This window comes from Protopterus annectens, chromosome 1.part0, assembly GCF_019279795.1.
Source record: "Protopterus annectens isolate FY-2018-M chromosome 1.part0, PAN1.0, whole genome shotgun sequence".
In the NCBI taxonomy this organism is placed as follows: domain Eukaryota; kingdom Metazoa; phylum Chordata; order Ceratodontiformes; family Protopteridae; genus Protopterus; species Protopterus annectens.
This window is the reverse complement of record NC_056725.1, coordinates 1,268,275,923-1,268,301,763: the sequence shown is the minus strand read 5'-3', so window position 1 is coordinate 1,268,301,763 and position 25,841 is coordinate 1,268,275,923. Positions and strand designations below refer to the sequence as shown.

The 25,841-nt window shown below is 42.5% G+C and overlaps 1 protein-coding gene across 2 annotated transcripts in view; it reads left to right on the top strand.

Annotated features, from left to right (window-relative positions):
* CEP162 (centrosomal protein 162) overlaps positions 1–25,841 on the top strand; it is a 2,095,315-nt gene that overhangs the window by 1,018,323 nt on the left and 1,051,151 nt on the right. For both annotated transcript variants that reach the window (XM_044066152.1, XM_044066151.1), the window contains one exon: positions 2,675–2,780. In XM_044066152.1, coding sequence (XP_043922087.1) covers positions 2,675–2,780 — 106 coding nt within the window. The remainder of the gene's footprint in view (positions 1–2,674; positions 2,781–25,841) is intronic.

Here is a 25,841-nt window from a genome sequence, read left to right as displayed (position 1 = left end):
AGCAAAGCACACAGTAAGCCTTCCACCAGCAATCCCCAACTCAGAAAGGTTAGATCAGGACACTTATGCCACAAAGGTGCAGGAAAAACAACTTCTTAATGTAGAATAGCTAGTTTGGAGCTGAAGTGTAACAAGTCCACACAAATTACCTACAACAGCCCTACACCTAACAGATACAATGTAATACAGTGCAATTAACTAATTAAAGCAGCAACAACAGCACCGCTTTTTGAAACTGCTTAAGTGCAGTCACAGTATATAATAGAAGTGCAAAAAATACTTAGAGCCCTTTTGTGTGCTTCCCAGCTCAGATAGACCAGGTAAACACCTACTGCCACTAGATGAATAATAAATAATCCCAGTCCTCCTAATGTAAAAGATAGTAAAGGAGTGTCCAGAGTGAAATTCTACCCAGTTAAACTTAAAAGATATGAATTGCTACCACAAACGAACTTAAAGATATAGATGCAACAGTGTGTACTTTAAACAGCTTATAAAAGTGTGATTTATTCAATAAAAGTACTTTTCTTTGCATAAATGAGCCCAGAACCACTTAGATGTACAGAATTTATATTGGCACTAAAAACAAGATAAGCTGATTAATAAGCCCTCCAGCTAATAAAACTACATGCAGAAATCTCAAGTATTTCACCAACCTAAAGAGGCTAGGCTACCTCCCAATGCACTAGATGGAAAATCCACTGACCTTTTGATGTAAAAAAAAAAAAAAAAAAAAAAAAAGTGTTTGCTAGAGTGTTAAAATACACTAGTTTATCCAACAGCTAGCTAGATAATGAATTCAGTGCAATTAAATCAACAGAACAGACAATGGGAGGCATAATGCATTCTTTTTAATCTAAGCACAAGGGAAAGGCACATAATTCAAGATATCAACAACAGTGAAGAAAGGGAGGAGCTTATTAAGCTCAATTTACAGAAGGGGTGGACAGATTAAAATCACCAGGTTTAAAAAGCAGAGCAACAAAGGGGAGAGCAGGTGGTAAAAACTAGCTGGTGGACACTCAGTAATATGGATTTGTGGGATACAATAGGAGGCAAACTTATTTGAATAGCATAAGGGGGTGTGACTTCACAAAGTTATCCTTCTATGCTTACTGACAACAACTGAGAGAGAACAGGTAGAGAAATTGGTGGTCAACTTAACATAAGAGGTGTATAACAAGCGAAACACTGGTTTTAAAAACAAAAATAACAGGATGGTAAAATTCTTGACAATTAGCTCTGTTGTTGAATGGCCTGGAACCATCTCAGACCAGCAGCAGTTTAAAAGAACATAAAAAGAACAGAGCAGGATGGTTAGAATATTCTTCAGGCACATAGTTTCAAGCCACTCAACAACAGAGCTATCTGAAATTAATATGTTAATGAGAGATACAAACTGCTAAAAAATTTTAAAACAGGTTAACAAGAAGTGAAAACAGCTAAAACCAATACAGACTGATAAAGTAAACTTGAAAACAGATAAAAAATGGGAATGCATTTAGCTATGTCATAAAATGACCTTGGGCCATCTTAAACTCACATCTCACATTCACACGTACATGCATACACTAACTTATATTCACATGCATGTGTGTATTTCATGAAAACTACACAATGAAATCAGAAATTATCACTGTCACTGATAATGCAAATAAAATTAACTAAAAGGGAAAATGGAACTTGCATAGTATCTAGTATGACCTAAACTAAAATTCTCTCTCTTACACACAGACACACACACACACACACACATATATATATATATATATATATATATATATATATATATATATATATATATATATATATATGCTCATTACAAGTCACCTAAAACAATAAAATTCCTTTTGTCAGAAAATGACAAATGTAATACTCCAACGATAATAACTGGTTTTATTGTTTTCCTGTGTAAAAATATAGCAGCAGTTAAGCTTATATAGTTGGAAAAATGTATTTTACAGCGATACACCATGGTACAGTGTAATACTAGTGAAGTACTCACACACCTTTACACTGTGTTTTACTTAATGTGCAAAACTGAATTAGTTTTTCTTATTAGCTTCTGATTATTGTTATAATTATAGTACTACTTATGAAGAGTTCTGTTTTCTAATCTTGATTGTAAGTGTATAATGGTATCTATTTTAAATGATTGAATGACCAGTACATCCTACCACACATCATCGAAGATGAAAGGATCAGACACTTGAAACATTGAACTTTAAATTCGTCAAATCTGAACTCATTGAATTGCATTAGTTGGCCATCTAGTAAAAGAACTATGCATTTGTGGGAGAAAGGAAGCCATCAATTAGTATAATAATCTATTTGAGTTGTACAGTTTGACTGTGTATTATTTACTGTCACAGCTGAGGTGAATGCAATATTGAGCCTTGGGTAGCACTTTTATTATATATGTATATGTGGCATGTGAATTTTTAATTCAATGTTTTTGTTTCATTGTTCACTGGGTTACAATGACATCTGAGATGTTGGCCAACTATGGCAATTTGATGAGTTCAGATTCAATGAAGTTAACATTCGATGTTTCATGTGTTCTATCCTTTCATCTCGAAGTGTGCTTCAATGTAGTGGCTGTTCGATCATATAAAATAGATCCATGTACATGATGAGTGTTTAAAAGCTTACTATTTATTCATTTTTCTTCTAGGGAGCAGATATCTAAAAGTAACCTACAACAACCTGGACCTAAGGATAATGAGCAGGCGAGAAATCTGAATTTTACTGAACTGTTGTCAGAACTAAGAGCAGCACAAGTAAAATATATATATATATATATTTTTTTTACAATTGATTTTGAGTGTTTAAAAGTTTGTCCTGTTTTGGTTCTTTTTGTAGACTTAGTTGTAGTCAGTTTAATGACATGGCAAAGGCAGTTTATCTCTGAACCATTTCACTGCAGATTAGGCATAGATTTTCTCTAAAAGAATTTGTCACTTGGGCAGAAGGTTCGAGTTGCTTTGAAAGCTTTCAGTGGCAAATTAGTCAGCAGTTGCATCCCAAGGATCACCAACACTAATTACTGCAACTTTCTGCTGTGTAGGCACCTGTGATGGTACAATGTGGCTACTACCTTTTTTATTCATTTATACATTAGCATAAGCAACAGCTAGGGCTGCCATCCAAATTGGGGGGGGGGTGTCCTGAATAACTATCTGTCCAGCCTTAAACCTGCATTTCACAGTTTTCAAACTTATTTCAGAGTTCATTTATGTTAATGTAAAAGGAATTGCACCCTCTCGCTGTCTTAAGTCATTGAAAAGCATTACAATTTATTTTTTTCTCCACCTCTGTATGTTACCACTGAAAACAAATGTGTTAATTCCTTTAAGGTTAATTGCCTGAAGTATTGTTTCTGTTAATTAAAGAAACATGCGTTGCAATGTTAAAGGTTAGGCTTGGCCTTACAAATATGTACTAGCAAATTTTCAAGGTCATTGTGTAAATACCTACATAGCTGATCAGACACATATCTGGCATTGCATAGCACTCACAGAATGAGCAAATAGCATAGCAAACTTAGTGCTAATGGAAAAAGAGGTGCAAATTTGCCTTACTGCTGATGCACTTTTACAGTAGGGTATGTGACTAGTGTGGCATACATCACAATGAAAATGGACTATTAGTGCATACTCCGTGAATGCTCATGCATGTAATGTAGCACTGCAAAGCTGCAGCTCACACTTATTCATCATTGGTATAGCAACATAAAGACCAACAGATAGATCACTTTGGCTGTGCACAACAAAGCGTCAGTCCTCTTAATCCTATATATGGGGAGGAAATGAGGAAGATAAGAAAGCAGGAAGTTGAAGAATGGCAAGCAGAAGAAAACAACCAATGGTAATCTTAAATTGTGAAATGTGAAGGCAAGTGACCCTTTTTTAAATAGAAAATAAAATTTGCTGGGAAAAGGAGTGCGGGAAGCCTGTGGATGGGAGAGAAGGATGAGGGAAGGCAGCAGGGGAAGACAAGCATGGGCAGCAGACTCTCAAAAGATTTGGAGCAGAGTATATGGGTGCAAACATGTGGAGGGTAGGCAGGTTGTGATTAGGTTGGACAATGAACAAAATTTGGAAGTGACACGTAACATTGGGAAAATATCAGAATGGGGATAAGATAGGGTCTTGTCATGGTTAGATTGCAAAGTGGCCCAGAGGGCAACAAACCCAGGCGTCATTCATCATAGTGACTAATGTTATGAAATGGTTGCTGTCCTTGTGGCCCAGTGGGAAGGACCTGCTGGTCATGCAGCTACACAAGTCACGCCTGAAGGATCTCCACATTGTAGAGGCATACATCTGTTGCTACATCTTTCCCAGCCACCAGCCTTTGCATCTGTTGTTGGGAGACCAGAGCAGACTCCTCCAGACCACCACTGGAAAAGGAACATTTACATGCCCCCTCCTATGAAGCAGCCATGGATAGCAACAATTAACTCTTCAAGTCATCTCCAACAAAGGAAGCATCAATCCCTTGTTTAGAGGTCTTTTTGCCCAAGCTTGGCCCAGCATTAGAGGCTTCTGCAGATGCAGGCTGAGGTGATCCTGCCCTTATCTTCTTTGTCCGCTATTAGACTGTCAAAAAGATGACACTGTGGGGGAAAATGATTGCACACATATGCTAGAAACACAGTGGTGGTTGTACAGTGGACTGCCATTGACATTCTAAGTATACGTTTAAGACAACTAAAATGCCAGAAGACAACAGTACTACTAAAACAAAAACACTTACAGTACATGCCTAGCTGTCTCTCCCTAACCTCTGCCTTCCATCCTCCAAGGGGATTAAAGCGGTGTATAGCCTCAGATCATTGTAGCAATGCTGACAGTGCTCATCAGAGCAGGTGATACCAGTAGCACTAGTCACCTTCCTGGCAGAGTCATGCCAGACATCCAGCTTTTGCAAGGGTATGCATCCTGCCTCAGCAGGCACTCCTTAAAGTCCCTGTTCAGAAAGAACAATAAAATCTTGCTTTCCTTGGCTTATCAAGCTGGATCCCAGCACTACTCAGTTCTCCATGAGGAGCAAAATAACAGTCATATGCACATGCATGCTTGTTTGTTGACCATATATCACATCATGTAACAGTGCACCAAGGTGCTAGTGTATGTTCCCAGTGCTGTACCTTGGCACTAAGAATTGCTATAGCATTGCATAATTCAGGTGATGCATATGACATATGCACCATCATACTGGTTACATTCCTTTTGATTAATGAGATGAACACAGCAACTGCCAATGTGGCTAGGCAGCACAATGTGCTATAGCAGTGAATCAGAAACCGTGGCATAAAGTAGGTTTATTAGTATAATTGCCTTGCTAATTGGCCCTTATTAACCCAATATAAAGCACGTCATTTTGCATAACACTGCTTATTACTGTACAATTGTAGAATTGAGAAATTTCAGTGTGTCAGCTTTATTTAATGAAGGAGTCCTGCCTGATAAAGTACCTCAGCGAGACCAACAGTCCATGCGATGGACGGCAGTAATGGTGAGACAAATGTAATATATGTGAAAATAAGAACCCGGGACAATTGGCATGGCAGTGCACCATCTGCCTGTGGTTTTGTGCTTATAGGAGGCAAATAAGTACAATAGAAATCTGGTGAAGGATATGCCACAGGAGAATGAGGGTTCCAGCACCGCATGTTGAAACATGGCTGTGGATATGTAATTGCAAGAGGGGGGCTCTGCATTGTATTAATTGCAGCTTATAAACCAATGCATAAAGGGGTTGTGAAGAGTGTGGTCAGCGATTCAGTGCAAAAATGTGAAGGAAAGCTGTGTATAGCAGTAACTGTGGCTGATAAACAGGTGCATAAGAAGAACTGTGGTTGTGGATCCCACCATATACCATACACACCCACAGAATGATATGCTTTGTGTACTAGTGAACATGCAGTGACATAGTCACCCAAGGGAGACAGCTTTTGGAAAAGTTAGCCACCTAGGAGAATGAAGTGCTATTGCAGGCCATTTGCACATATGGCATGCATCTCCTGAGTAAAGTTGTTTTTAGAGTAATAGTATTCAGATAAATTTTCTTCCTAGCTACTTTACCCCTGTGCCTTGCGATCACAAAACCTCTCCCATTGAAGTAGAGTCCTTTCATTCTCTTTGGGGAAGATCCCTAGGTCCAAAAAGATGACACCCACCCAGAGGGGCTGTTATTTAGTCAAACACTAAGGAGTTTCTACTATCACTGACAGCCTGACAAGGAGAGCATTTTTTTTGAGAGTCCCTAGCCCCACTCCATGGTTGGGGGTGTTGACTACCTGCATCAGCCATGCGGTGAACATTCAGAGTTCATATCACAATTGTTTTTATTTTTTTTTGTTAGCTTAGTTAGTCAGGGAGAGCAAGCAAACATGTCAGCAAAGGAGTATGGCAAGCTGACAAGCAGCCAGTTGGCTGAGATATGCCAGGCTAAAGGACTGGTGCATGGAAACCTAACTAAGGAAGACATTATTGCAACTTTAGTCACAGCTGCATCAGATAATACCAACCAGGAGGATGATCAGACTGGCCATGGAGAAGTACAACTCTGAGAATGGACAGCTCAACCTTTCCACAGAGGACTTAAAAATCCATCTGGAGTTAGAGACTTGGGTTGGAGGCCAAGCATTTGGAAATAGAAGCAGCAGAGAGACTGAGACATCTGCAGGCTGAGGAGAATGAGAAACTGCTACTCCTGGATGCTGAGGATAAAGAGAGGCAGAGGCAACTTGAAAGGGAGATGCTGACTGTTCACCAGAATCATAGAGGTAATGGGGAAGGGAGTAACTGAACCCCAGAAGCAACTAAGGTCAGTAAATGTCTTCCACAATTTACATAGGGGGATAATTTTGATAGTTTCATTCATATATTTGAGGGGGTATGTAAACAGTATTATGTTGACCAAGGGCTCTGGGTACGGTTCGTGATCCCCTTACTCCATGGTAAAGCTGTAACTGTTTCCTCCAAACTGTCTGATAATGACTGTCTAAATTATAATGTTGTAAAGAATTGTTGCTAGATTTTTTTAAGCTAACACCTGAAGCTTATAGGAGAAAGTTTTGTGAGCATACACACAAAGCAGATGAAAGTGTGCATATATGTTGCTGAACTAAGCACTTATTTTCATAGGTGGGTGAGTGGATGTCAGGTCACCACTTTTGAAAGGCTGGCAGACCATTTGGTGAGGGAACAAGCCCTTAGCGCTTTGCCTGAGGACATGAGGATCTGGTTAGCTGATAGACAGTGCCTTACTGTAGATGAGTTGGGGAAGAAGGGAGACCTATACCTAGCAAGCAGGGCATCACTGCACAGGAAAGAGAAACCCAGTGCTGCTCATGGGTCTAAGGGAAACCATGGTGGGTAACCCATACTGCCTCAACAGAATCAGCCAGTAGCAGGGGAAGCCATTAGTCCAGGTACACATCCAGGACCTAGGATTAAATGTTTTAAATGCAACCAGTGGGGCCATGTAGCATATGGATGTCCACGGAGGCAAGGTCGAGAACAAAAGGTGGGAGAGCCAGTAAGTGGGAATGACAAAATGCCAACAATAGGTTGTTTTGAGACAACAAGGGTACCAAACTACCACCCTGCAGATGTCCTGATAGGGAATGATTTTGATAATGCAGTACCATGTGTTCATGCAGTTACACGCAGTCAGGCATGGAGACAAGCATGTGGGTCTGGTAGCCTGGGGGAGACCCAGACAAGACCGCACACTTGCAGCCAGGACTGGTGAGGTGGTTACATCAGGGAGGTAGGTAACCTGTAGCAGTGAGACTGAAGGTGAGCCACAGCTGCTTGTGTGTACTGATGTTCCCTTGGACAGAGTGACTCCAAGAGCAGAGGTGAGTAGTAGTACCCAGGCTGGCAGTGAGGCACCACTATCAGAGGATACCAGACTTCCTGTGGAAGGGGAGCTGGGAAGGGTTCCAAAGAGAGAGTTGAGACAGGCTCAGGTCTCAGATCCTACATTACAAGGCCTAAGAGAGGTAGCTAGCGAAGCACCTGATTCCCAAGGGAAGGGGGTATCGTAGGGTTACTGTATAGAGAGTGGACCCTTGAGGGAGGCTAGAGTGTGAGAGAATACAGCAGTTGGTAGTGCCTAGAGCCTACCATCTGGCACTTCTAGCCATAGCCCATGATATTCCCTTTGCATGTCATATGGGCATAAAATGTAGAAAGACATATTACGCAGAACTTCTATTGAGCTGGGATTTCCAGAGATGTAACAGGGTACTGCAGGACCTGTGAGCAGTGCCAAAAGGTAGGCAAGGCAGGAGAGAAGGTGAAAGCTCCTTTGATACTGTTGCCTGTGATTGAGGAGCCATTTCAGAGCGTAGCTATGGATATTGTGGGGCCTCTGAGTACCCCAAGTTCCACAGGGAAAAGTATATCCCAGTGGTAGTAGATTATGCTACAAGATACCCTGAGGCAGTGGCTCTATCCTCCATTGAGGCAGAACAGGAGGCAAATGCTTTGTTAGAGATTTTCAGCAGGGTAGGTTTCCCAAAAGAAATACTGACCGACAGAGGTGCCAATTTCATGTCAGACCTGCTGGCTTGTCTGTAGAAGTACTGTGGGGTGAAGCACCTAAAAGACCACCCCCTACCATCCTCAGACTAATGGGCTTGTTGAGAGATTAAACTCTGCACTTAAGATGATGCTACAGGCATTTGCAGACCAGTTTAAGAGGGAGTGAGACAAATATTTGCCCATCTGTTTGCTTACAGAGAGTTGCCCCAAGAATCCACAGGTTTTTCACCCTTTGAGTTGTATGGGCGTAGGGTGAGGGGACATCTAGATTTAATTTGAGATGAGTGGGAGGGTGAGTGTAAATCCCACAAGGAGTTTGTTGTGGCATATGTCCTAAACCTCAGGACAAGGCTCAGGGAACTCATAGGCTTGGCCCAGGAGAATCTGACAGAAGATCAACTGCAGAAAAAGGTCTGGTATGACAGGAATGCTTGAGCTAGAGATTATACTGTAGGGCAGCAGGTAATTGTTCTCATTCCTGTCAGACACAGGAAGCTGCAAGCAGCTTGGGAGGGACCCTACAAGGTGGTAAGGAAGGTCAGTAGTGTTAACTACTTGGTAGAACTGCTAGGCAGGAGGCAGGGGCAGAAATTGTGCTATGCTAACATGAAACCCTACCATGATAGGGAAGCCCTTGTGCTGAGTATTTGCAGTGGATTGTAGGAAGAATCTGAGGGGGATCTGGTGACTGGTCCTTCTCAGTGAGGTTCAAACTGGCACCTCAATGGAAGGGGTAACAATGTCCCAGCAGCTATCTCCTACCCAGATTCGAGAAATCCGAGCAGTGTTATAGGAGTTTGGAGACATGTTCACCTAGAAACCATGGTACACCCACCTGGTGCAGCACCATGTGGATACAGGACCCCAAAGGCCTAATAAGCTGGCCCCTTATAGGGTGCCTGAGAGAGTCAAACACTCTGAGGGAGGAGATACAGGAAATGTTGGAACTAGGGGTAATTCAGGAGTTCAGCAGTGCCTGGGCCTCCCCAGTGGTGCTGGTACCAAAGAAGGATGGCAGCACCAGCGTCTGTGTTTACTACAGGAAATTAAATAGTCACACAGAGTCAGATGCGTACCCCATGCCTAAGGCAGGTGAAGCCCTAGAGCAGCTGGGTAGGGCTAAGTATCCTACTACCATTGATCTTACCAAGGGTTATTGTCAGGTGCCCTTGACTCCCAGTACTAGAGAGAGGTCAGCCTTTGTGACTCCTTTTGGCTTATATGAGTTCACAAAGATGCCCTTTGGGATGAAAAATGCTCCAGTGACTTTCCAGAAACTGGTAGATCATATTCTAGCAGGAGCAGGAGATTCTGTGTTGCTTACGTAGATGATATTGCCATCTAGAGCTATTCCTGGCAAGAACACCTTTAGCATATCAGTGAGGTGCTGGACAGACTGCAGAAGGCAGGGTTGACCATTAAGCCCAGCAAATGTCAGGTGGGTATGGCAGAGGTCTCCTACATAGGACATAGAGTGTGGAGGGGTAAGATCAGGCCAGAACCAGCCAAAGTAGAAGCCATTCAGATGTGGCCTGCACCTGTTATCACAAAGCAGGTGAGGGAATTTTTAGGGACCAGTGTACTACAGAAAGTTTGTCCCCAATTATAGTACCATAGCTGCTGCCCTCACAGACCTGGCAAGGAAAAACAGGCCAGATAAACTAGTGTGGACCCCAGCATGTGAACAGGCATTCAAGAAGCTTAAAGGAGCTTTGGGAGGACCCCATGTGTTAGCCAGTCCAGATTACAGCAAATAATTTGTTGTGCAGGTGGATGCTTCAAACCATGGGGTGGGGACTGTACTTAGCCATATTTCTTCAGACAGAGAAGAGCCACCCAGTGGTTTATCCGAGTTGTAGACTCCAATCCAGGCAGGAATGCTATGCAGCTGTAGAAAAGGAATGTCTATCCATACTGTTGGCACTGCAGAAGCTTCAGCCTTATCTGTATGGAAGGAAATTCACTGTAGTTACAGACCACAATCCCTTAACATGGCTACATTGAGCCAGCCAGCAAAATGCAAGTTACTAAGGTGGAGCCTAGGACTGCAAGCATATGATATGTCAGTGCAGTACCACAGTGAGGTTAGCAGTGCTAGCACAAATGGGCTCTCAAGACAGGGAATGGGGTAAGGTATTTCCAGATAGACTCAACCCTCTCAAACAACGTTTCTCAAGGGTCACTTGAAAAACTAGCTTAAGTTCTCATGGGGGATGTGAAGGCTGCCAGCCCAGCTAGCTAGAATTTTGTAAATAATTCTATGTCATTGTATACATTAATATGATCCATAGGTTTCTCTGCAAATGCAAGTAACATGTATATTATATTCTGAGCTTCAAAAATTTACCACAGTGCACCCTGCTGGAAAAGAGCAGAAATGTATATGGACTATATGCCTATGCAAATATATGTTTTCATGGTAGAAGTTGGAATATACAGAGTTAACTTGCAAAGCTCTAAGAAAATAAGTTGACAAGTAAATAGTTTTACGATGGTGTTTACCACAGCTAGAAGACAGGATGTCTACAGATAGTTTCTTTCTATTGTCTTAGGACAGAAATAATTACTAAGTTGCAAAGGCAAAAATGTGTAACAGTTTTATGACTTCCAGTTTCAGGCAAGCGTCTAAGAAATAAGTATTTTTGACCCTGAGGTGCTAACTTTTAGGTTTCTCTTGGTAAAGGTGACAAGAATAATGTAATCTGAGATAACCCAGCAGAAATGTTTGATAGTAATTTAAGAACCATCTCAGAGAAGTGAGTCTGTGCTTTTTGTATTTGTCTCTGGATATGTAAACATCCATTCACCACATGCCTTGCTCTTTAAGTAAGACTTAGATCATAGTATCTCTTAGAGATAAATAGGAAAATAGTAAGATCAGTCTAGATGTTTTCTGTAGTTACGTGAGACTGTCTTGCAATGTTGTTTTAAAGTATTTCCTGTGATTCTGAACTCTGCTGTCACTGCATTGAGTTGCTGAGTTTTGTCTTGTTCTTTTATTATTAAATATATTTAAACCTTTTTATTGTGGCTGGTTTGTTAGAGATATTTAACCTCTTAAGAGTACTCGCATATGTATTTGGTGACACTGTTTAGGCCACTCCAAAATAGCCTTAGCCTCATTTGGATAACAGTAACATTACACAGTAGAATTGGTCACCCTTTGCGAAGGGCCTATAGTAGCTGATAAGGGTGGTTGGTGGCAGGTGGTACTATTGTATAGTCTGGGCAGGAGGAGGCATAGCTAGTAAACCTTTGCCAGCCTTCCCCAGGAGTGTTTGTATATAAATTAAACCTCAGTGTGTGTCAGCTACTTGGGCAGGAACATGAAGCACTGGTTGGACAAGAGAGGGTGCTAGAGGTTTCAGCTTGACCACTTGACTGAGATCTTAACCCTACAGCTGTGCCAGTGGGGAGTCTTATTGGGGATCTGGAGAAAGAGAGAGAAACCAGCCCCAGACTGACTGTGATCTCTGTGTGCTCTTAAGGGAAATTGTACTTTACTGTATGTGTACTTATCATCTTCTCAATGTGCACGCCCCTCACTGGTGCTAGTGATGAGGATTGAGGCTCCTTGATTACTGGGCCAGGGTAGGGACGTCACAGTCATGCATATGATTTATCCTGTTCCGCTAAAAATTATATACTAATTTGCATCTAGAGCAATGTTGAGACATTAGTTTCAAAATTTCTTTTAGTAACATTTCCTAAGTCTTTTTCCCCTACCCTCCATCCTAAGAATTTAGCTCTGTTAAGAGAGAGACAATGATGATGTCCAAATGGAAAATGATATATAAACCAGCATATCTTATTATAACTGTTATCTCGAGATGATTTGGCAAGGGATACTAACTCACTGGTCAGAGAAGCAGGACGAGGAGTAGAAAACTTATAGAAAAAAGTTGCTGAAACAAAGTGAAACTATGTGTTCGTCATTGCTATGTTTGCATAATGGTGTAGAATTCTTGACTGCAGAGTAAGTTTCACATGCACCAAGTGCCCTTAATTCATTGTATAATGCAGTAACTGTGTTTTGCATCTCTCCTGTAAAAGTTTATCCATGCTATTTGTAACCCATGCTTAATATGTGATCTCTCTATTTGTCCTGAAGTGCACATATTTATAAAGATTTGCTAACTTGATTAGACCCTGACCCTACTACATATATTTCATGTACTCTGATGGCATATAAAACTAGAGCTGTGGTTTTCCCATTCATCTGCTGAGCTAATGGATCTAGATACAGACGGAGTAGCAGCATGAGGATGAATCACATTTGAATGAAGCACAATATTTTCTTAGAAAAGACCTCTGACAGTAGCCTCCTTGGCACAGTGAGCCATGTGACTGCAGCATTGCATATTTATAGCCACTGCATTAACTGCACAGCTAAAGAGAGCTCACTAAATATTGTTGATGATCAAATTATATTTTGTTCAGGTTGTAATTTGTACCGAATAATAGGAATTCTGAATGGCCCATGTCCATTAGGGAAAAAAGAATAGCACATTAAAAGGTTAACATCCTGGCTATAAATTAATGCAGGTATTGTTTCTTGGTTAATTACTTGGATATTAGATACAGCGTTATGTATTCCGTAATGAAAAGCTAAATAGTCTTTACAAGTTATATAAAGGTTCACCCTTTTATGTTTTAATTTCCCAGTTGCTTTAATTAAGGTTGCTTTGTGCTGATACTTTGCTTTTGTTTAACTTTCCTGCACCAGACCTAATTATACTGAGTGACATAATTATCCTTGTTAAGACAATTACAGGGAATACTTGGTGGCCTGGCATTTACTCAGATGGTACAGCACTGCAGGACAACCAAGCTTGCTTTAGGTGATATTGTTACGATTATAGCTGTTACATATGACAATGTCTTAGAAGAAGTGCTTCTTGAAGAATTTCCTTATAAAAGAAGTCCCTGTCAAAATAAACTCTTTTAACAGTCATTTGTAAATGCAGAATATTTATTTGCTTATCTGCAAATTATGCAGCTCTGTAATCCCTGCAGTACATTGTTGTAGTTTTCTTAAGCCAGAGGAGAGTTTATTGATTAGATTTTTGTATGTACTGCAGCTAGAAGTTAAGTGAATTCTAGAAGTTATCTATTGGGTTGTCTGACCTCTGCATTTTGCATGTGGCAGTATATATAGTCGGGCAAAGCAGCATGTGTTAGTCATGCAGTATGCCTGTTCTACTGCTACTCATGTTCAAGGTCATCCATTATCTTGTCATTTTGCTTCATTATATCAGTCTTTTCATTCCCTGATGTGACATAAGGGTTGCATGTCCCACAGTTCTTGATGTGTCTAATTATACAATGCATGAAATATGCATGTATCCAAACTCAATTCATGAAGTATGACTGCAGAGCATAGAATTTGTGAAAATGTTAAATTAATTACATTTTTGAAGTCTGAATTTTTAATATTGTTACTATTATGAGTTCAAATATCAAACAGTTTCATTTTTGTGGTGCCCATAATGTTTTTTTTAACCAAATGCAAGGAAACTACTCATCAAAAATCATTAAATTACTTGCACTTTGTTTCATAAGGTAATATGCAGAAAGGCAGTTTGCTGGATTTATTCATTTAGGCATATGTCCTTCAAGGATGCATCTGCAGTCCTAACATATGGGTTGTCCTGCCTCAGGCAGCCCTTCGGTCGGCCGGATTCCAAAGTCTGGGTCTGGCCTCGGCTGATGTCGCACTTCACCCGACGTCATAGCTGCTGTTAATTGGGTATAAAGGCATCAGCCGATGCCATTTTCCTCAGTCTTTCTTGCCGCGCGGTGCCCGAAGCAGAAGCTGTTCACAAGTGCCGGTCGGTCAGATCCAGAGATTTCTACTACCGAAGACTTCTAAAAGCTAAGTACCCCGTTGGGGACTCTTTCTTGCCTCAGCCGATGTCAGAAAAAGTAAATAATTGTTTAACTTGTGGGAAACAAATACCTCATAAGGATTTCCACTCTTACTGCCTTCCTTGCTTAGGCCCAGACCACGACTTATCAGCTTGTCTAGCCTGTGCTTCCTTCAACCGACGGACACTTAGACGTCGGTCGGAGTTTGCAGAGGAGTTTTTTGGTCCCGCTTTTGCTTACAAAATGCCGTCGGAGACTCCGAATTCACAATTAGCTAAAAAGCGTAAGGAAAAGGACCGACACTCGCGGTCCGCGGTTTCGGCCGAAACCACGGTTAAGCCAACCGCGAGTGTCTCGGTTTCGGCTGAAACCGAGTCCTCGGTTCTTCCTTTGGCCGAAAGCATGCCTCCGACAACCGAGGCCTCACACAGCATGGCTGAATTGGCTACTGAAATTTCTCCTGCTGTAGCAGGCACCCAGGATTTATCAGATACTATTCCTTTAGACATATCTACTCCTGCACGTGGAGCTGCTAGGCCCCCTCCATCTATGTCTATCAAGGCTTTTTCTAGGGCTAAAGCAGCTAAATCTTCTAAGGCCTTGCCTGCTAAAACCCCCTCGCACAGGCCTACCTCTAGTTCACAAATGCTCAGCCTGGCTGAGGCTCTCATTTCTTTGATAAGGGGATCCCAACCTCACCCAGACAGGGCCTCTCAACCCCCTCCAGAGAAGAGGCCTAGAGCAGAGCCCCCGGATCCAGTTTCTACAGACTATTCCTCAGATGATTCAGAAAATTCAAATCCTCCAGAAGGCCCTTATTCTCCTTATGAGGATTCTGATGCAGAAGACTCCATTCCTTCTGCCTCTCCTCCTGAGGAATTTTCTTTTGGGGAAACCTTACATGCTATGAGAGAGCAATTTCAATGGCAGGGCCAGGATTTTTCAGATTCAAGGAAAAGGCTAAGGACCTTTTTACATTTACCACAGCATAGGCCTTTAGCCATTCCTCCTGTACTAACAGTTGTGGATGATGCATTTAATGATGCCTGTACTGCCCCTGACTCTCTTCCCCTGGCCCCTGCTAAGCCCGACAGATATTACAGGGTCCCGGACACACACTTTTACTTGTATAAGGGTCCTATTGCAGATCCTGAAACCATTTCACAGGGCCCCAAAGCTGTAGCAACTGCCTCTGCCAAAACCCCCCTCCCCTCTGAAAGAGAATCTAGAGCATTAGAGAGATGGGGTAAAAAAGTTTATACTTCTGCTACTCTTTCGGCTAGGGCCTTAAACTGTCAATTCCACATGATTCAGTATCAGGAATTTTTGTTAGACCAGCTAAATAAAAAACTGTCCTCTCCTGAACCTATAGACCGTAAGTCCCTTCAGGATTTGGTATGTAACACTCAGCAGGTCAGTAATCATTCCTTAAAATGTGGCTATGATGCACTGGAGGCTTCCTTTAGATCAGCTATGACTGGAACAGTGATCAGAAGGCATGCATGGTTAAAAGAGCAATCCTTACCAGACCACGTAAAGTCAAAGCTCCTAGATGCTCCCATGGAGAAACAAAGTTTGTTTGGCTCCCCTGCACAGCAAGTGCTAAAGAAGGTGGAAGAAAAAGCAAAATCTGTCCAAACAGTCAAGGATTTCTTACAGGTCCAGCCTCCGAAGTTTAGTAGAAATTGGCCTTCGAAGAATTGGTCCTTTCCAGACGCTTCCAGAGCACAGAGAGGCAGAAATAGGCGCCCAAGAGACAGAGGTCAATCCAGAGGTGCCTACAGGGGACATCAGTGGCAGCCTAACAACCAGAGAAGTACTGCCACAGATCCAGCTACTACCACTTCCACAGGACAGACACAATGACTTGACTCTGATACCGCCTACCAGGGAACAACTGGAAGCACCCTTAGGCGGAAAGCTAGCCTTATTTTCCGTAAACTGGCATTACATTTCAGGAGACAAATGGATTTTACAGACAATAGACAAAGGCTACAGGTTTCACTTCCACACTCTACCAAAAAAGAGAGGAATGCCAAACCTACCACCCAACCAAAAAACAAACGCTCTAGGACAAATCAACCACTTACTAAGGATGAGAGCTATAGAAAAGGTACCGCCTATGGAACAAGGACAAGGATTTTATTCCAGACTTTTCCTGGTACCAAGGAAAGAAAACCAATGGAGGCCTATTCTCGACCTGTCCGCTTTGAATACATATCTCATTGTTCCAAAATTCAAAATGCTGACCTTACAGCAACTTCTTCCCATGCTGGGCAAGGAGTCTTGGCTGGTGACTCTAGATCTCAAGGAGGCATACCTGCACGTCCCTATACGACCAGATTGCAAAAGATACCTCAGATTTCTTGCAGGATCAGAGCATTATCAATTCTCAGCATTGCCCTTTGGCTTATCTACTGCGCCCAGAGTATTCACAAAATGCCTGGCATCAGTAATTGCTCATTGCAGGCTTCAGGGAATTCAGATTTATCCATACCTGGACGACTGCCTAATACAAGCGGACAACAAGACCAAATTAACAAAAGATTTGGAAAAGGTTATACAACTACTGCAAGCCCTGGGATACACAGTCAACATGAAAAAGTCAAGGCTGGTACCATCCCAAAGGATAACATTCTTGGGTGCAGAACTGGACGCTTCAAATCAGATGGCATTTCTCACAGCAGAAAAGCAAAAGCAACTACCACTCTATTTCATGGCATTAACAACACAGAACCAGCTTACAGCAAGGAAAGTCCTGCAAGCCCTGGGTTACATGGCATCCTGCATAATACTGATTCCACATGCCAGGCTGCATATGAGGAAGTTGCAATGGTACCTAAGGAATATATGGTCTCAACACAAGCACAGTCTAGAAGCCCAGATTCCAATAATTCCATGCCTGAAACAAGAATTCCTGTGGTGGGCTCAGGCCTGTCAGTTGAACAGAGGACTGCCTTTCCACAAACCTTGCCCAAGCCAGACTATCACCACGGACGCCTCAGACCTAGGCTGGGGGGCACACATGGTGGACAAGTGTATACAAGGCCTATGGACACAAGACCAGCTGAACCTACACATAAATCAAAAAGAGATGCTGGCAGTGAAACAGGCACTTCAGACATTCAGACCGTTTCTTCAACAGGGTCATTTGCTGATAAGGACGGACAAACACCACAGTCATGTGGTATATCAACAAACAGGGAGGCACACACTCATATCCTCTTTGCCGGATGGCAATGGACCTGTGGAATGTGGCCCTGAACCTCAACATTCAGCTCCAGGCCATATTTGTGCCAGGAAAAGAAAATATACTAGCAGACACCTTAAGCAGAACTACCACGGATGCCCATGAATGGATGCTGCATCCAGACATCTTCAAATCCATTACAAAGAAATGGGGACTACCAGAAATAGACCTGTTCGCATCCCCACACAACCACCAATTGAGGAAATTCTGCACAAGGACATACCACCCACTTGCTTGGAAGGTGGACTCCCTATCCTTCAGTTGGGAAAACCTGACAGCATATGCATTCCCACCTCTTCCTTTGATGCACAAAGTGCTACTGAAGATCAAAGAAGATCACCCAAGGATCATCCTGATAGCTCCAGACTGGCCGAGGCAGCATTGGTACCCGCTACTGAAGAGTATGTCTCGGACACACGCATGGCCTCTACCTCTAGTTCCTTTACTGCTAACACAGAACAACTACAAGATCCTACATCCAAACTTGAAAACACTGCAACTAGCTGCTTGGAATATTACATAAAACAAAATAACCCAGATTTATCTCAGAGGGTTAAAATTATCCTGGAGGCTCGCAGACCCTCCACAAGGAAGACTTATTCAGCCAAATGGAAAAGATACCTCATTTGGAGTGCAGCAAAAGGAGAAAATGTATCATTAGCAAACATAGCTAACGTCCTGGAATACTTAGCAGAACTTTTCCACAATGGCCTGTCTTACTCCTCCATTAAGATTCATGCATCAGCAATTTCAGCAGAATACAACATGGATCCTCCAGTCTTCTCTCATCCTCTACTCAGGCAGTTTCTGAGAGGAATTAAAAATGTAAAGCCTCCAAAGAAGCCACCTTTGCCTACATGGGACCTTAACTTTGTGCTGGAAAAGTTAACACTCCCCCCTTTTGAACCAGCAGCAACAGCAGAATTACAGTTCTTATCTTGGAAAACTGCTTTCCTGCTTGCAATCACTTCAGCAAGAAGGGTTTCTGAATTACAGGCATTAATGGCAGTACAACCCTTCCTTATCTTCCATCAGGATAGAGTGTCCTTGAGAACTAACCCTACTTTTATGCCAAAGGTGGTCTCCAGGGTATCATTGAACCAAGCAATCCACCTACCAACATTCTTCCCCAACCCACAGAACAGGGGGGAAAGACTACTACATACCTTGGATGTGCACAGGCAATTGCGCTACTATCTGGACAGAACCAAGAACAATAGAAAAACTGACCAGCTTCTGGTAGCATATGCAACAGGAATGGAAGGAAAAGCAATTTCAAAACAGACAATCTCAAAATGGATAGGAAATTGCATTAGATTTTGTTACTCTTTTCATGGAAAGGCAACTCCAGAAAACATCAGACCTCACTCCACAAGGGCTACAGCCACTACTACAGCTTTCCTACGAGGAGTGGCTACCAAAGACATTTTAGAAGCGGCTACTTGGAGCTCCGTGCATACATTTGCCAAGCATTATAATCTACCTTTATACTCCAGATCCCGAGCAGGTTTTGCAACTGCTGTTTTGCAAGGGATCTTAACTACACCATAATCATCTTAGTGCCTCCTCCCCCAGTTTGGCTATGGTATTCTACCCATATGTTAGGACTGCAGATGCATCCTTGAAGGACATAGTACAGTTTTGTACCTACCATAAATGTAGATGTCCGAGAGGTATGCATCTGCAGTCAGGATTACCCACCCTCCTTCCCCTCTGTGGTATTCCTAGGGTATTTGCCCATCTTGTAGCTAGCTGGGGGAATCTATTATGGTGTATTTGTTTGTATATATGTATATACATGTTTATTTTTGTTTGCTCTCTACTGTTTGGAATCATTTGCATTTATCCAAATTTAGCCTTCCTAGAGGGCACCTGGCATCTGGGGCAAGAAACACTGAGGAAAATGGTGTCGGCTGATGCCTTTATACCCAATTAACAGCAGCTATGACGTCGGGTGAAGTGCGACATCAGCCGAGGCCAGACACAGACTTTGGAATCCGGCCGACCGAAGGGCTGCCTGAGGCAGGACAACCCATATGTTAGGACTGCAGATGCATACCTCTCGGACATCTACATTTATGGTAGGTACAAAACTGTACTTTCTGAAGATTGTGCTTTGTTTTTGGAAGCAGCTGCTACCTTTTGAAAGTCTTGAGAAAGTGCAAGTCTGTGATAGAAGGTGGAGTGTATGACAGGAATATTTAATGTGAATATGTACTTTTGCATAGTGATAATCATTTTGTTTATATTTGTTGAGCCCACTAAGGCTGCAAATCCTCTTTTCATTGATTGTACAAATGTTAATAGGTAATTGGGAAAAAAAGAACAAATCATACCAAGTATATAAGTTGCAAACAAAGTTAAATTGCACATTGGTACCAAAAATGGTGCTGATTTTTTTTTTTTAAATATCTGCTTATTTCCTCTATTTTTTGACACTGCAACCACCACTTATCATTTTATCTCCGTGATCTGCTACTGTTTGCCACCACTGTTATCACCCAACTGGATGAAAGTCCCAGATAACTTGGGAAGGGAAAATGTGACGTAGAGAATTTCATGTGTGGCTGACCACATCTCCGAGAGGATCTTGCACTTACTCTTGAAGACACTTGTGCACAGTAATGCAAATAAGGTTCATAGTTTGTGGCCAGCATTCATATCCTATATTTAATATATATATATATATATGTCTCCTGGGATGTCAGACTGTAGTATAGTTTAATAATCTGAATCCTGCAACCTGCACCTGGGATTAGCAGTGCAATACCATATGACCATTCTTTCCATATAGAATAATAGATCTGGCCATCAGCTGCTGTTGTATTATTCTTGTCCAGCCAGCTAGGCAATTAGCCGTACTGCTCATCAAACCTGGGTCACCATATGACTTCTAAGGTGGCTGCACATTTATCTGTAACTTAATTTCAGCTCTCCCAGTGGGAAAACAGAAACCTGGAAAAATGAGTGCCACTGATGCTGTTTATTTGGGTAAAATTCAGTTACTGGCTTGGCAAAGCAGAAATTTGGGAGACCCTGAAAGAAAATCAGCCAGAAGAGGTGAAGAGCAAAATGTAAATCAAATGTACTCAGATGTGATTAAAATAAATGAAACATTATGCAAATACATCAGCTCAAATAAAAGGCTTGAAAATTAGAAGAAGCTTCAACAATCTGTTCAGATGAACTGATAAAACTGCAAAAATCAGAGGCTGAAATGAAGAAAAAGATATAAGAAGTATTGATGTGATGTTAATCTCGCCTTTATTCTCACTGATGGGGTCAGATCTGATCTATTGGATCCTTCTCGACCATTTCAAAAGCTCGAGGCCTTCAGCAAAGCTCATGAGCATCCTTTACCCATAATGCAACCCCCTAGGTTCCTCAGATCTCGTTTGCCGCTTCACGAAGGAGGTTCTAGTAGCAAGCTCTGAGCGAAGTGTTCCTAAATTTGGCACTTATACTATCTCTTAATTTTTTTTCTGTAGTTTTTCCTATTAGAACAGTTTGTATATCTTTATCCTTTTAGAGTGAGTGAGAGGATTTTTAGTGGTTTTGCACTTTACTTTTGGTTGTTAGTGTCCGTTTAAGTTGGAGGACTTCTAACTAACTTCAGTTTTAGTTAGAGGACATTATTTCCTTTCTCATTATTGCTGTCCCTTTCTCTCTTTTCTGTGCGATTAACTTAAATGATTATTAATTAAAAAAAATAAATAAATAAAAAAACTTCTCTTTACCTAACCTGTCATGATTAGGTTCAAGCTCCTTTCTTCTGTAAGCATTTGTCTCTCTGTTTAATTTCTTACTTTTAAATATGTTTCAAAAAGAAGGGAAGCCACTTGGCTTCAAGAAAGTGTGAGCAATGTGGGAAAAAGATGCCACTTAGTGATTTGCACACTTTCTGTGCATTGCTTGCAGCCTCTCCATCTGCAAGAGTCCTGTTCAGTTTGCCATGGTTTTTACCAGAGAGCACTCATGGAGTGCGAGATCAAGCTTATTTTGAAGAGGTTGTTAAAAACCCTATTTTCTGAGGCTATATCAATGAATTCTTCTTCACCAAAATCAGAGAAATCTTTAAAACGTCCTTCCTCATCTCTGAAATCTTCTTCAGAGTCGAAGCAGAAAGGAACTAAAGTGTCTGCTTGAACTGAACCATCGGAGCAGATAGGTCAAATCAGATCCAAGACTTCCCTCAGAGCAATCAGAACCTTGAGCTCCGAAGTCTAACTTATCTGAATCTTCTCTCCGAAGACTACTTTGCCCACTGAATTTAAGTATCTGAGCCAGTCTCCTTCCTTGGAGCTGATTCTGTCTGTTCTCCCTTCACCTTTCCTAACAAGGTTAAGATCTCCTACCCTCTCTACCCGGTTAACCAGAAGTCTCTCCGATGAAGATTTGGATAGGGTGGTGCAAAGGCTACTGAAGACACTGGTCTTGGCCAAATTACTATTGGATCCAAACCCACGGGTATTGGATAAGACAGTCTTTTCCCTTGGCACCTACTTCTCCTCCGATCCATGCTTCGGTTTCGGAGCCAGAAGATTCTGACATCCAGTTAGTGTCTATATTGGATCCAAAACCCATAGGTTCCTCGGATTTGATAACTGCCCGGAGTGTTTCTGCTTAGTCGTAGCAGGAAACGTCTGGGAGCTGACACTCTCCATTCGGGTCCATGGAGCCAGTTGGGATCTCTCCAGATCTGACCCTGCCTCTGGGGGCTTTAGCGTGAGTGGGTTTGGCTCCTACCTCTGCTTCGGACCTTTGGTCTTCTGCACTGGAGATGCCTTCAGCAAAGACAACTCTTTTGTCGGATCCATGGTTTTCTTTGGAGCAGGGGCAGACAGCTTTTGAAGTCATGAGGAGGGTGCTGACCACTTCCCAGTCTCAGACACAGTCCCCCACGGATCTTCCTTCCAGCTCTGTGCAGGTGTCTTTGGCCTCTCATGTACCATTTCCACAGGGCTGCAGAGATCCCAGGCCTCAGGATGTCTAACAGGGGACTCCCCCCTCTTCTGAAACCTCTCCAGAATAGCCCACTGAAGAGGTTCCTCAGAAGAGGACCTGCAAGAGGAAGCATCGAGACTCCCCCGAGGAGTCTATCACTTCTGACATCGATCTCGATGAATCAGAAAGGACCCCGTGGTCACCTCCTGAAGATGTCTCCTTTGGAGACATCCTGGAAATTTTGATGCAGAGAGGTGACTGGCAGTCCACAACCCCTTTGGCCAAGGAGTCGGTGTACCTGACGGCCTTTAGGTCTTGCCCTTCAACCTCTTGGGTGACCCCTCCTTCCAATGAGCTTATTGAGTTAATCTTTGCGAAGGCTTGGGAGACCCCACACTCCATAGAACCTACTCTTAGGAGGCCAAATAAATACATTGCAGCCCCAAAAGACAAACCCTTTTTGACAAAAGGTGTAGCAATGGATGCCATGGTCATGGTGGCAGCCACCAAAAAAGAACTGTCTGAGACCAGTTCCTCTATCCATCCTGCTAATAAGGATTCCAGGACCATGGATAGGTACAGGAAGTGTGTTTTTTCATCAACGACCTTTTCCTTGCCGTCACTGAACTACCTTTCCCACTTCACAAGACTACAGAGGGATCTGTTAAAGGAACTTTCAGACTCCCTCCAAGGAGCTGTAGCTGATGCGGCGGCAGATAGTCAATGCTCAGCTTACCACCCTTAATTCTGTCATCAGCTCGTCCATGAGACCCTTATCATATGCAGCAGATAGAGTGAGTAGAGGGGCGGGTTTGGGCATTTCCCTCAGAAGGCAGGCCTGGATGCACCTTTGCGATTTCGCAGAGCCCCTCAAGTCTTCCTTCGTGAGCATCCCTTTTGATGGCTCTTCTCTTTTTGGGTGTAAAGTTAGAGACACTCACCAGGTTTGAACAGGAGGGGGAAGACCTTATCTGCCACTGGAGTGCATTTTTCCACACCTACCATACCCTTTCCTAAAGGTCAGAGAGGCAGTGGGAAAATGTGGTTAAGAAAATCACAAAGGTCTTTCCAAGATTCCAAAGGTGAAAGTTCCCCTAGAGGCAGGGGGGAACAATAATGTGAGACGCCACCCTCGCAGCAGGGGAGGCCTGCAAAATCAGGGCTCCAGAGAATCTTTCTTTGGTAGACCCTTCCAGCACTCCTGAAGTGCCTGATTGCTCACTTCTGGGGGCAGTCTGGGGTCGATTGTCTCTGCACCACAGAACTTGGCAAAAGATAACAAAACGACAAATGGTATAGTACATAATATCCAGAGGATGTATCATTCCCTTCTCCTTTCCCACTACATAAACAACTCTGTTCCAGATGTTCCACATAGTCAAGAACAAGCAACATTAGAAATACAAAAGTTGCTAAGGAAAAGAGCCCTGCAGGAAGGCCCCGCAGACCAGACAGGAGCCAGAATTTACTCAATATTCTTTTTAGTTCCAAAGAAAATAGGGGACTGGAGACCCATTTTGGACCTCAGCAACCTAAGCAAATATGTGAAAAAGACCAAGTTCCAGATGGTGACACTGCAGTCAATACTTCAATTTCTTGAAAGAGACACTTGGATGTGCTCTATAGAACTTCAGGATGTGTACTACCACATTTGAATGGAAAGGTGATCCAGAATGTACTTGCACTTCTGGCTAGCACCCAGTCACTTCCAGTTTCGAGCTCTACCCTTTGGTCTTACAACAGCCTCCAGAGTTTTCACAAAGTGCATGGCAGTAGTGGCGGCTCACCTGAGATGCTGAGGATTCCGGGTGTTTCCATATCTGGACGACTGGCTCATAACTGCCCCAACCAGGCATCTTCTGCTACAAGCAAGGACTATACCCTTCAGCTCTGTTCCTCCCTAGGTATTACCGTAAACTACAAAAAATTCTGCTCTACAGCCGTGTCAAAACTTAATCTTCATAGGAGCAGAGATAAACACAACCACACTAGTAGCAATACTTCCACAAGACAGAGTAGACTATCTCCGGCATCATGTAAGATTGTTAATCAGGAAGATGTGAGCTTCTGCAATACTTCCATACAATGGTCAATCTTGGAACTTTCAGTATCACACAAAGTCATGATAACCAACTCCTGCAAAAAGGATCTCCAATGGTGGATTCACTCTCCATTAGTATCTGAAGGCCATCACTTCATCCCCCCTTAAACCCAGGCCACGGTGACCACAGACTCTTTCCAGATAGGGTGGTGGGGCATTATCTAGGGAAGACAGTCCAAGGCATCTGGCAAGAACACGAGGCTCACTTACTCATAAACATCATGGAGATGAGGGCGGTGCTTTTAGCGGTGGAAGCATTTCAAGACACTCTGCCTAAAGGAACAATAGCAATCCAGTCGGGCATTATGTCTGTAGTCTGGTACATAAACAGGGAGGAACCAGGTCTTACCCCCTTGTCGAGAAGCTATGAGGGTCTGGCAGTGAGCATCTGCCTCCAACCATTTTCTGATAGCAGCGCACATCTCAGGGAAATCCAACATGATTGTGGACAAATTGAGCAGAGCTATTTTATGGCCTCATGAGTGGTCCCTCAACCAGAAAATAACGTAAGAGATCTTCTGGAAATGGGGCCAGCCTTGCTGCGATCTCTTCGCATCACTCACCAATGCCAAATGCAGCAACTACTTTGCATTGATCACCCCCACAGGGGTGACACCAAGGGATGCACTTGTTCACGATTGACCTCCAGGACTTCTTTATGCCTTTCCTCCAATCCCTCTAATCCCCAAGTTTTTGCAGAAAGCAAGTTTGTTGGAGACAACAATAATCCTGATTGCCTCCTATTGGCCTTATCAAATCTGGTTTCCCTTTCTTCAGCCTCACCTTTGGGACGAACCATGGATTCTGGACCCTGCTCCGGACCTTCTTTCTCATCGATCAGCAGTGGTTTATCCAAACCTGGACAATCTCAAACTAACCGCTTGGCTGCTGCAGTTCCCCTGATTGCCAGGTTTATATCTCTTTCTTCTCCTGTCAAACATATTTTTTCTTCCCATAAAACATCTACATGAAAATTGTTATTCCATTAATTAAATAAAAAACTTATTTAAAACAAATAATTCTTAGTTTAAAAACTCATCCATACTTCAATTTTATTACAATTTATAAATATAACAATAATTACATTCATTTTGTTCTAAAACTTAATGAAATAAGT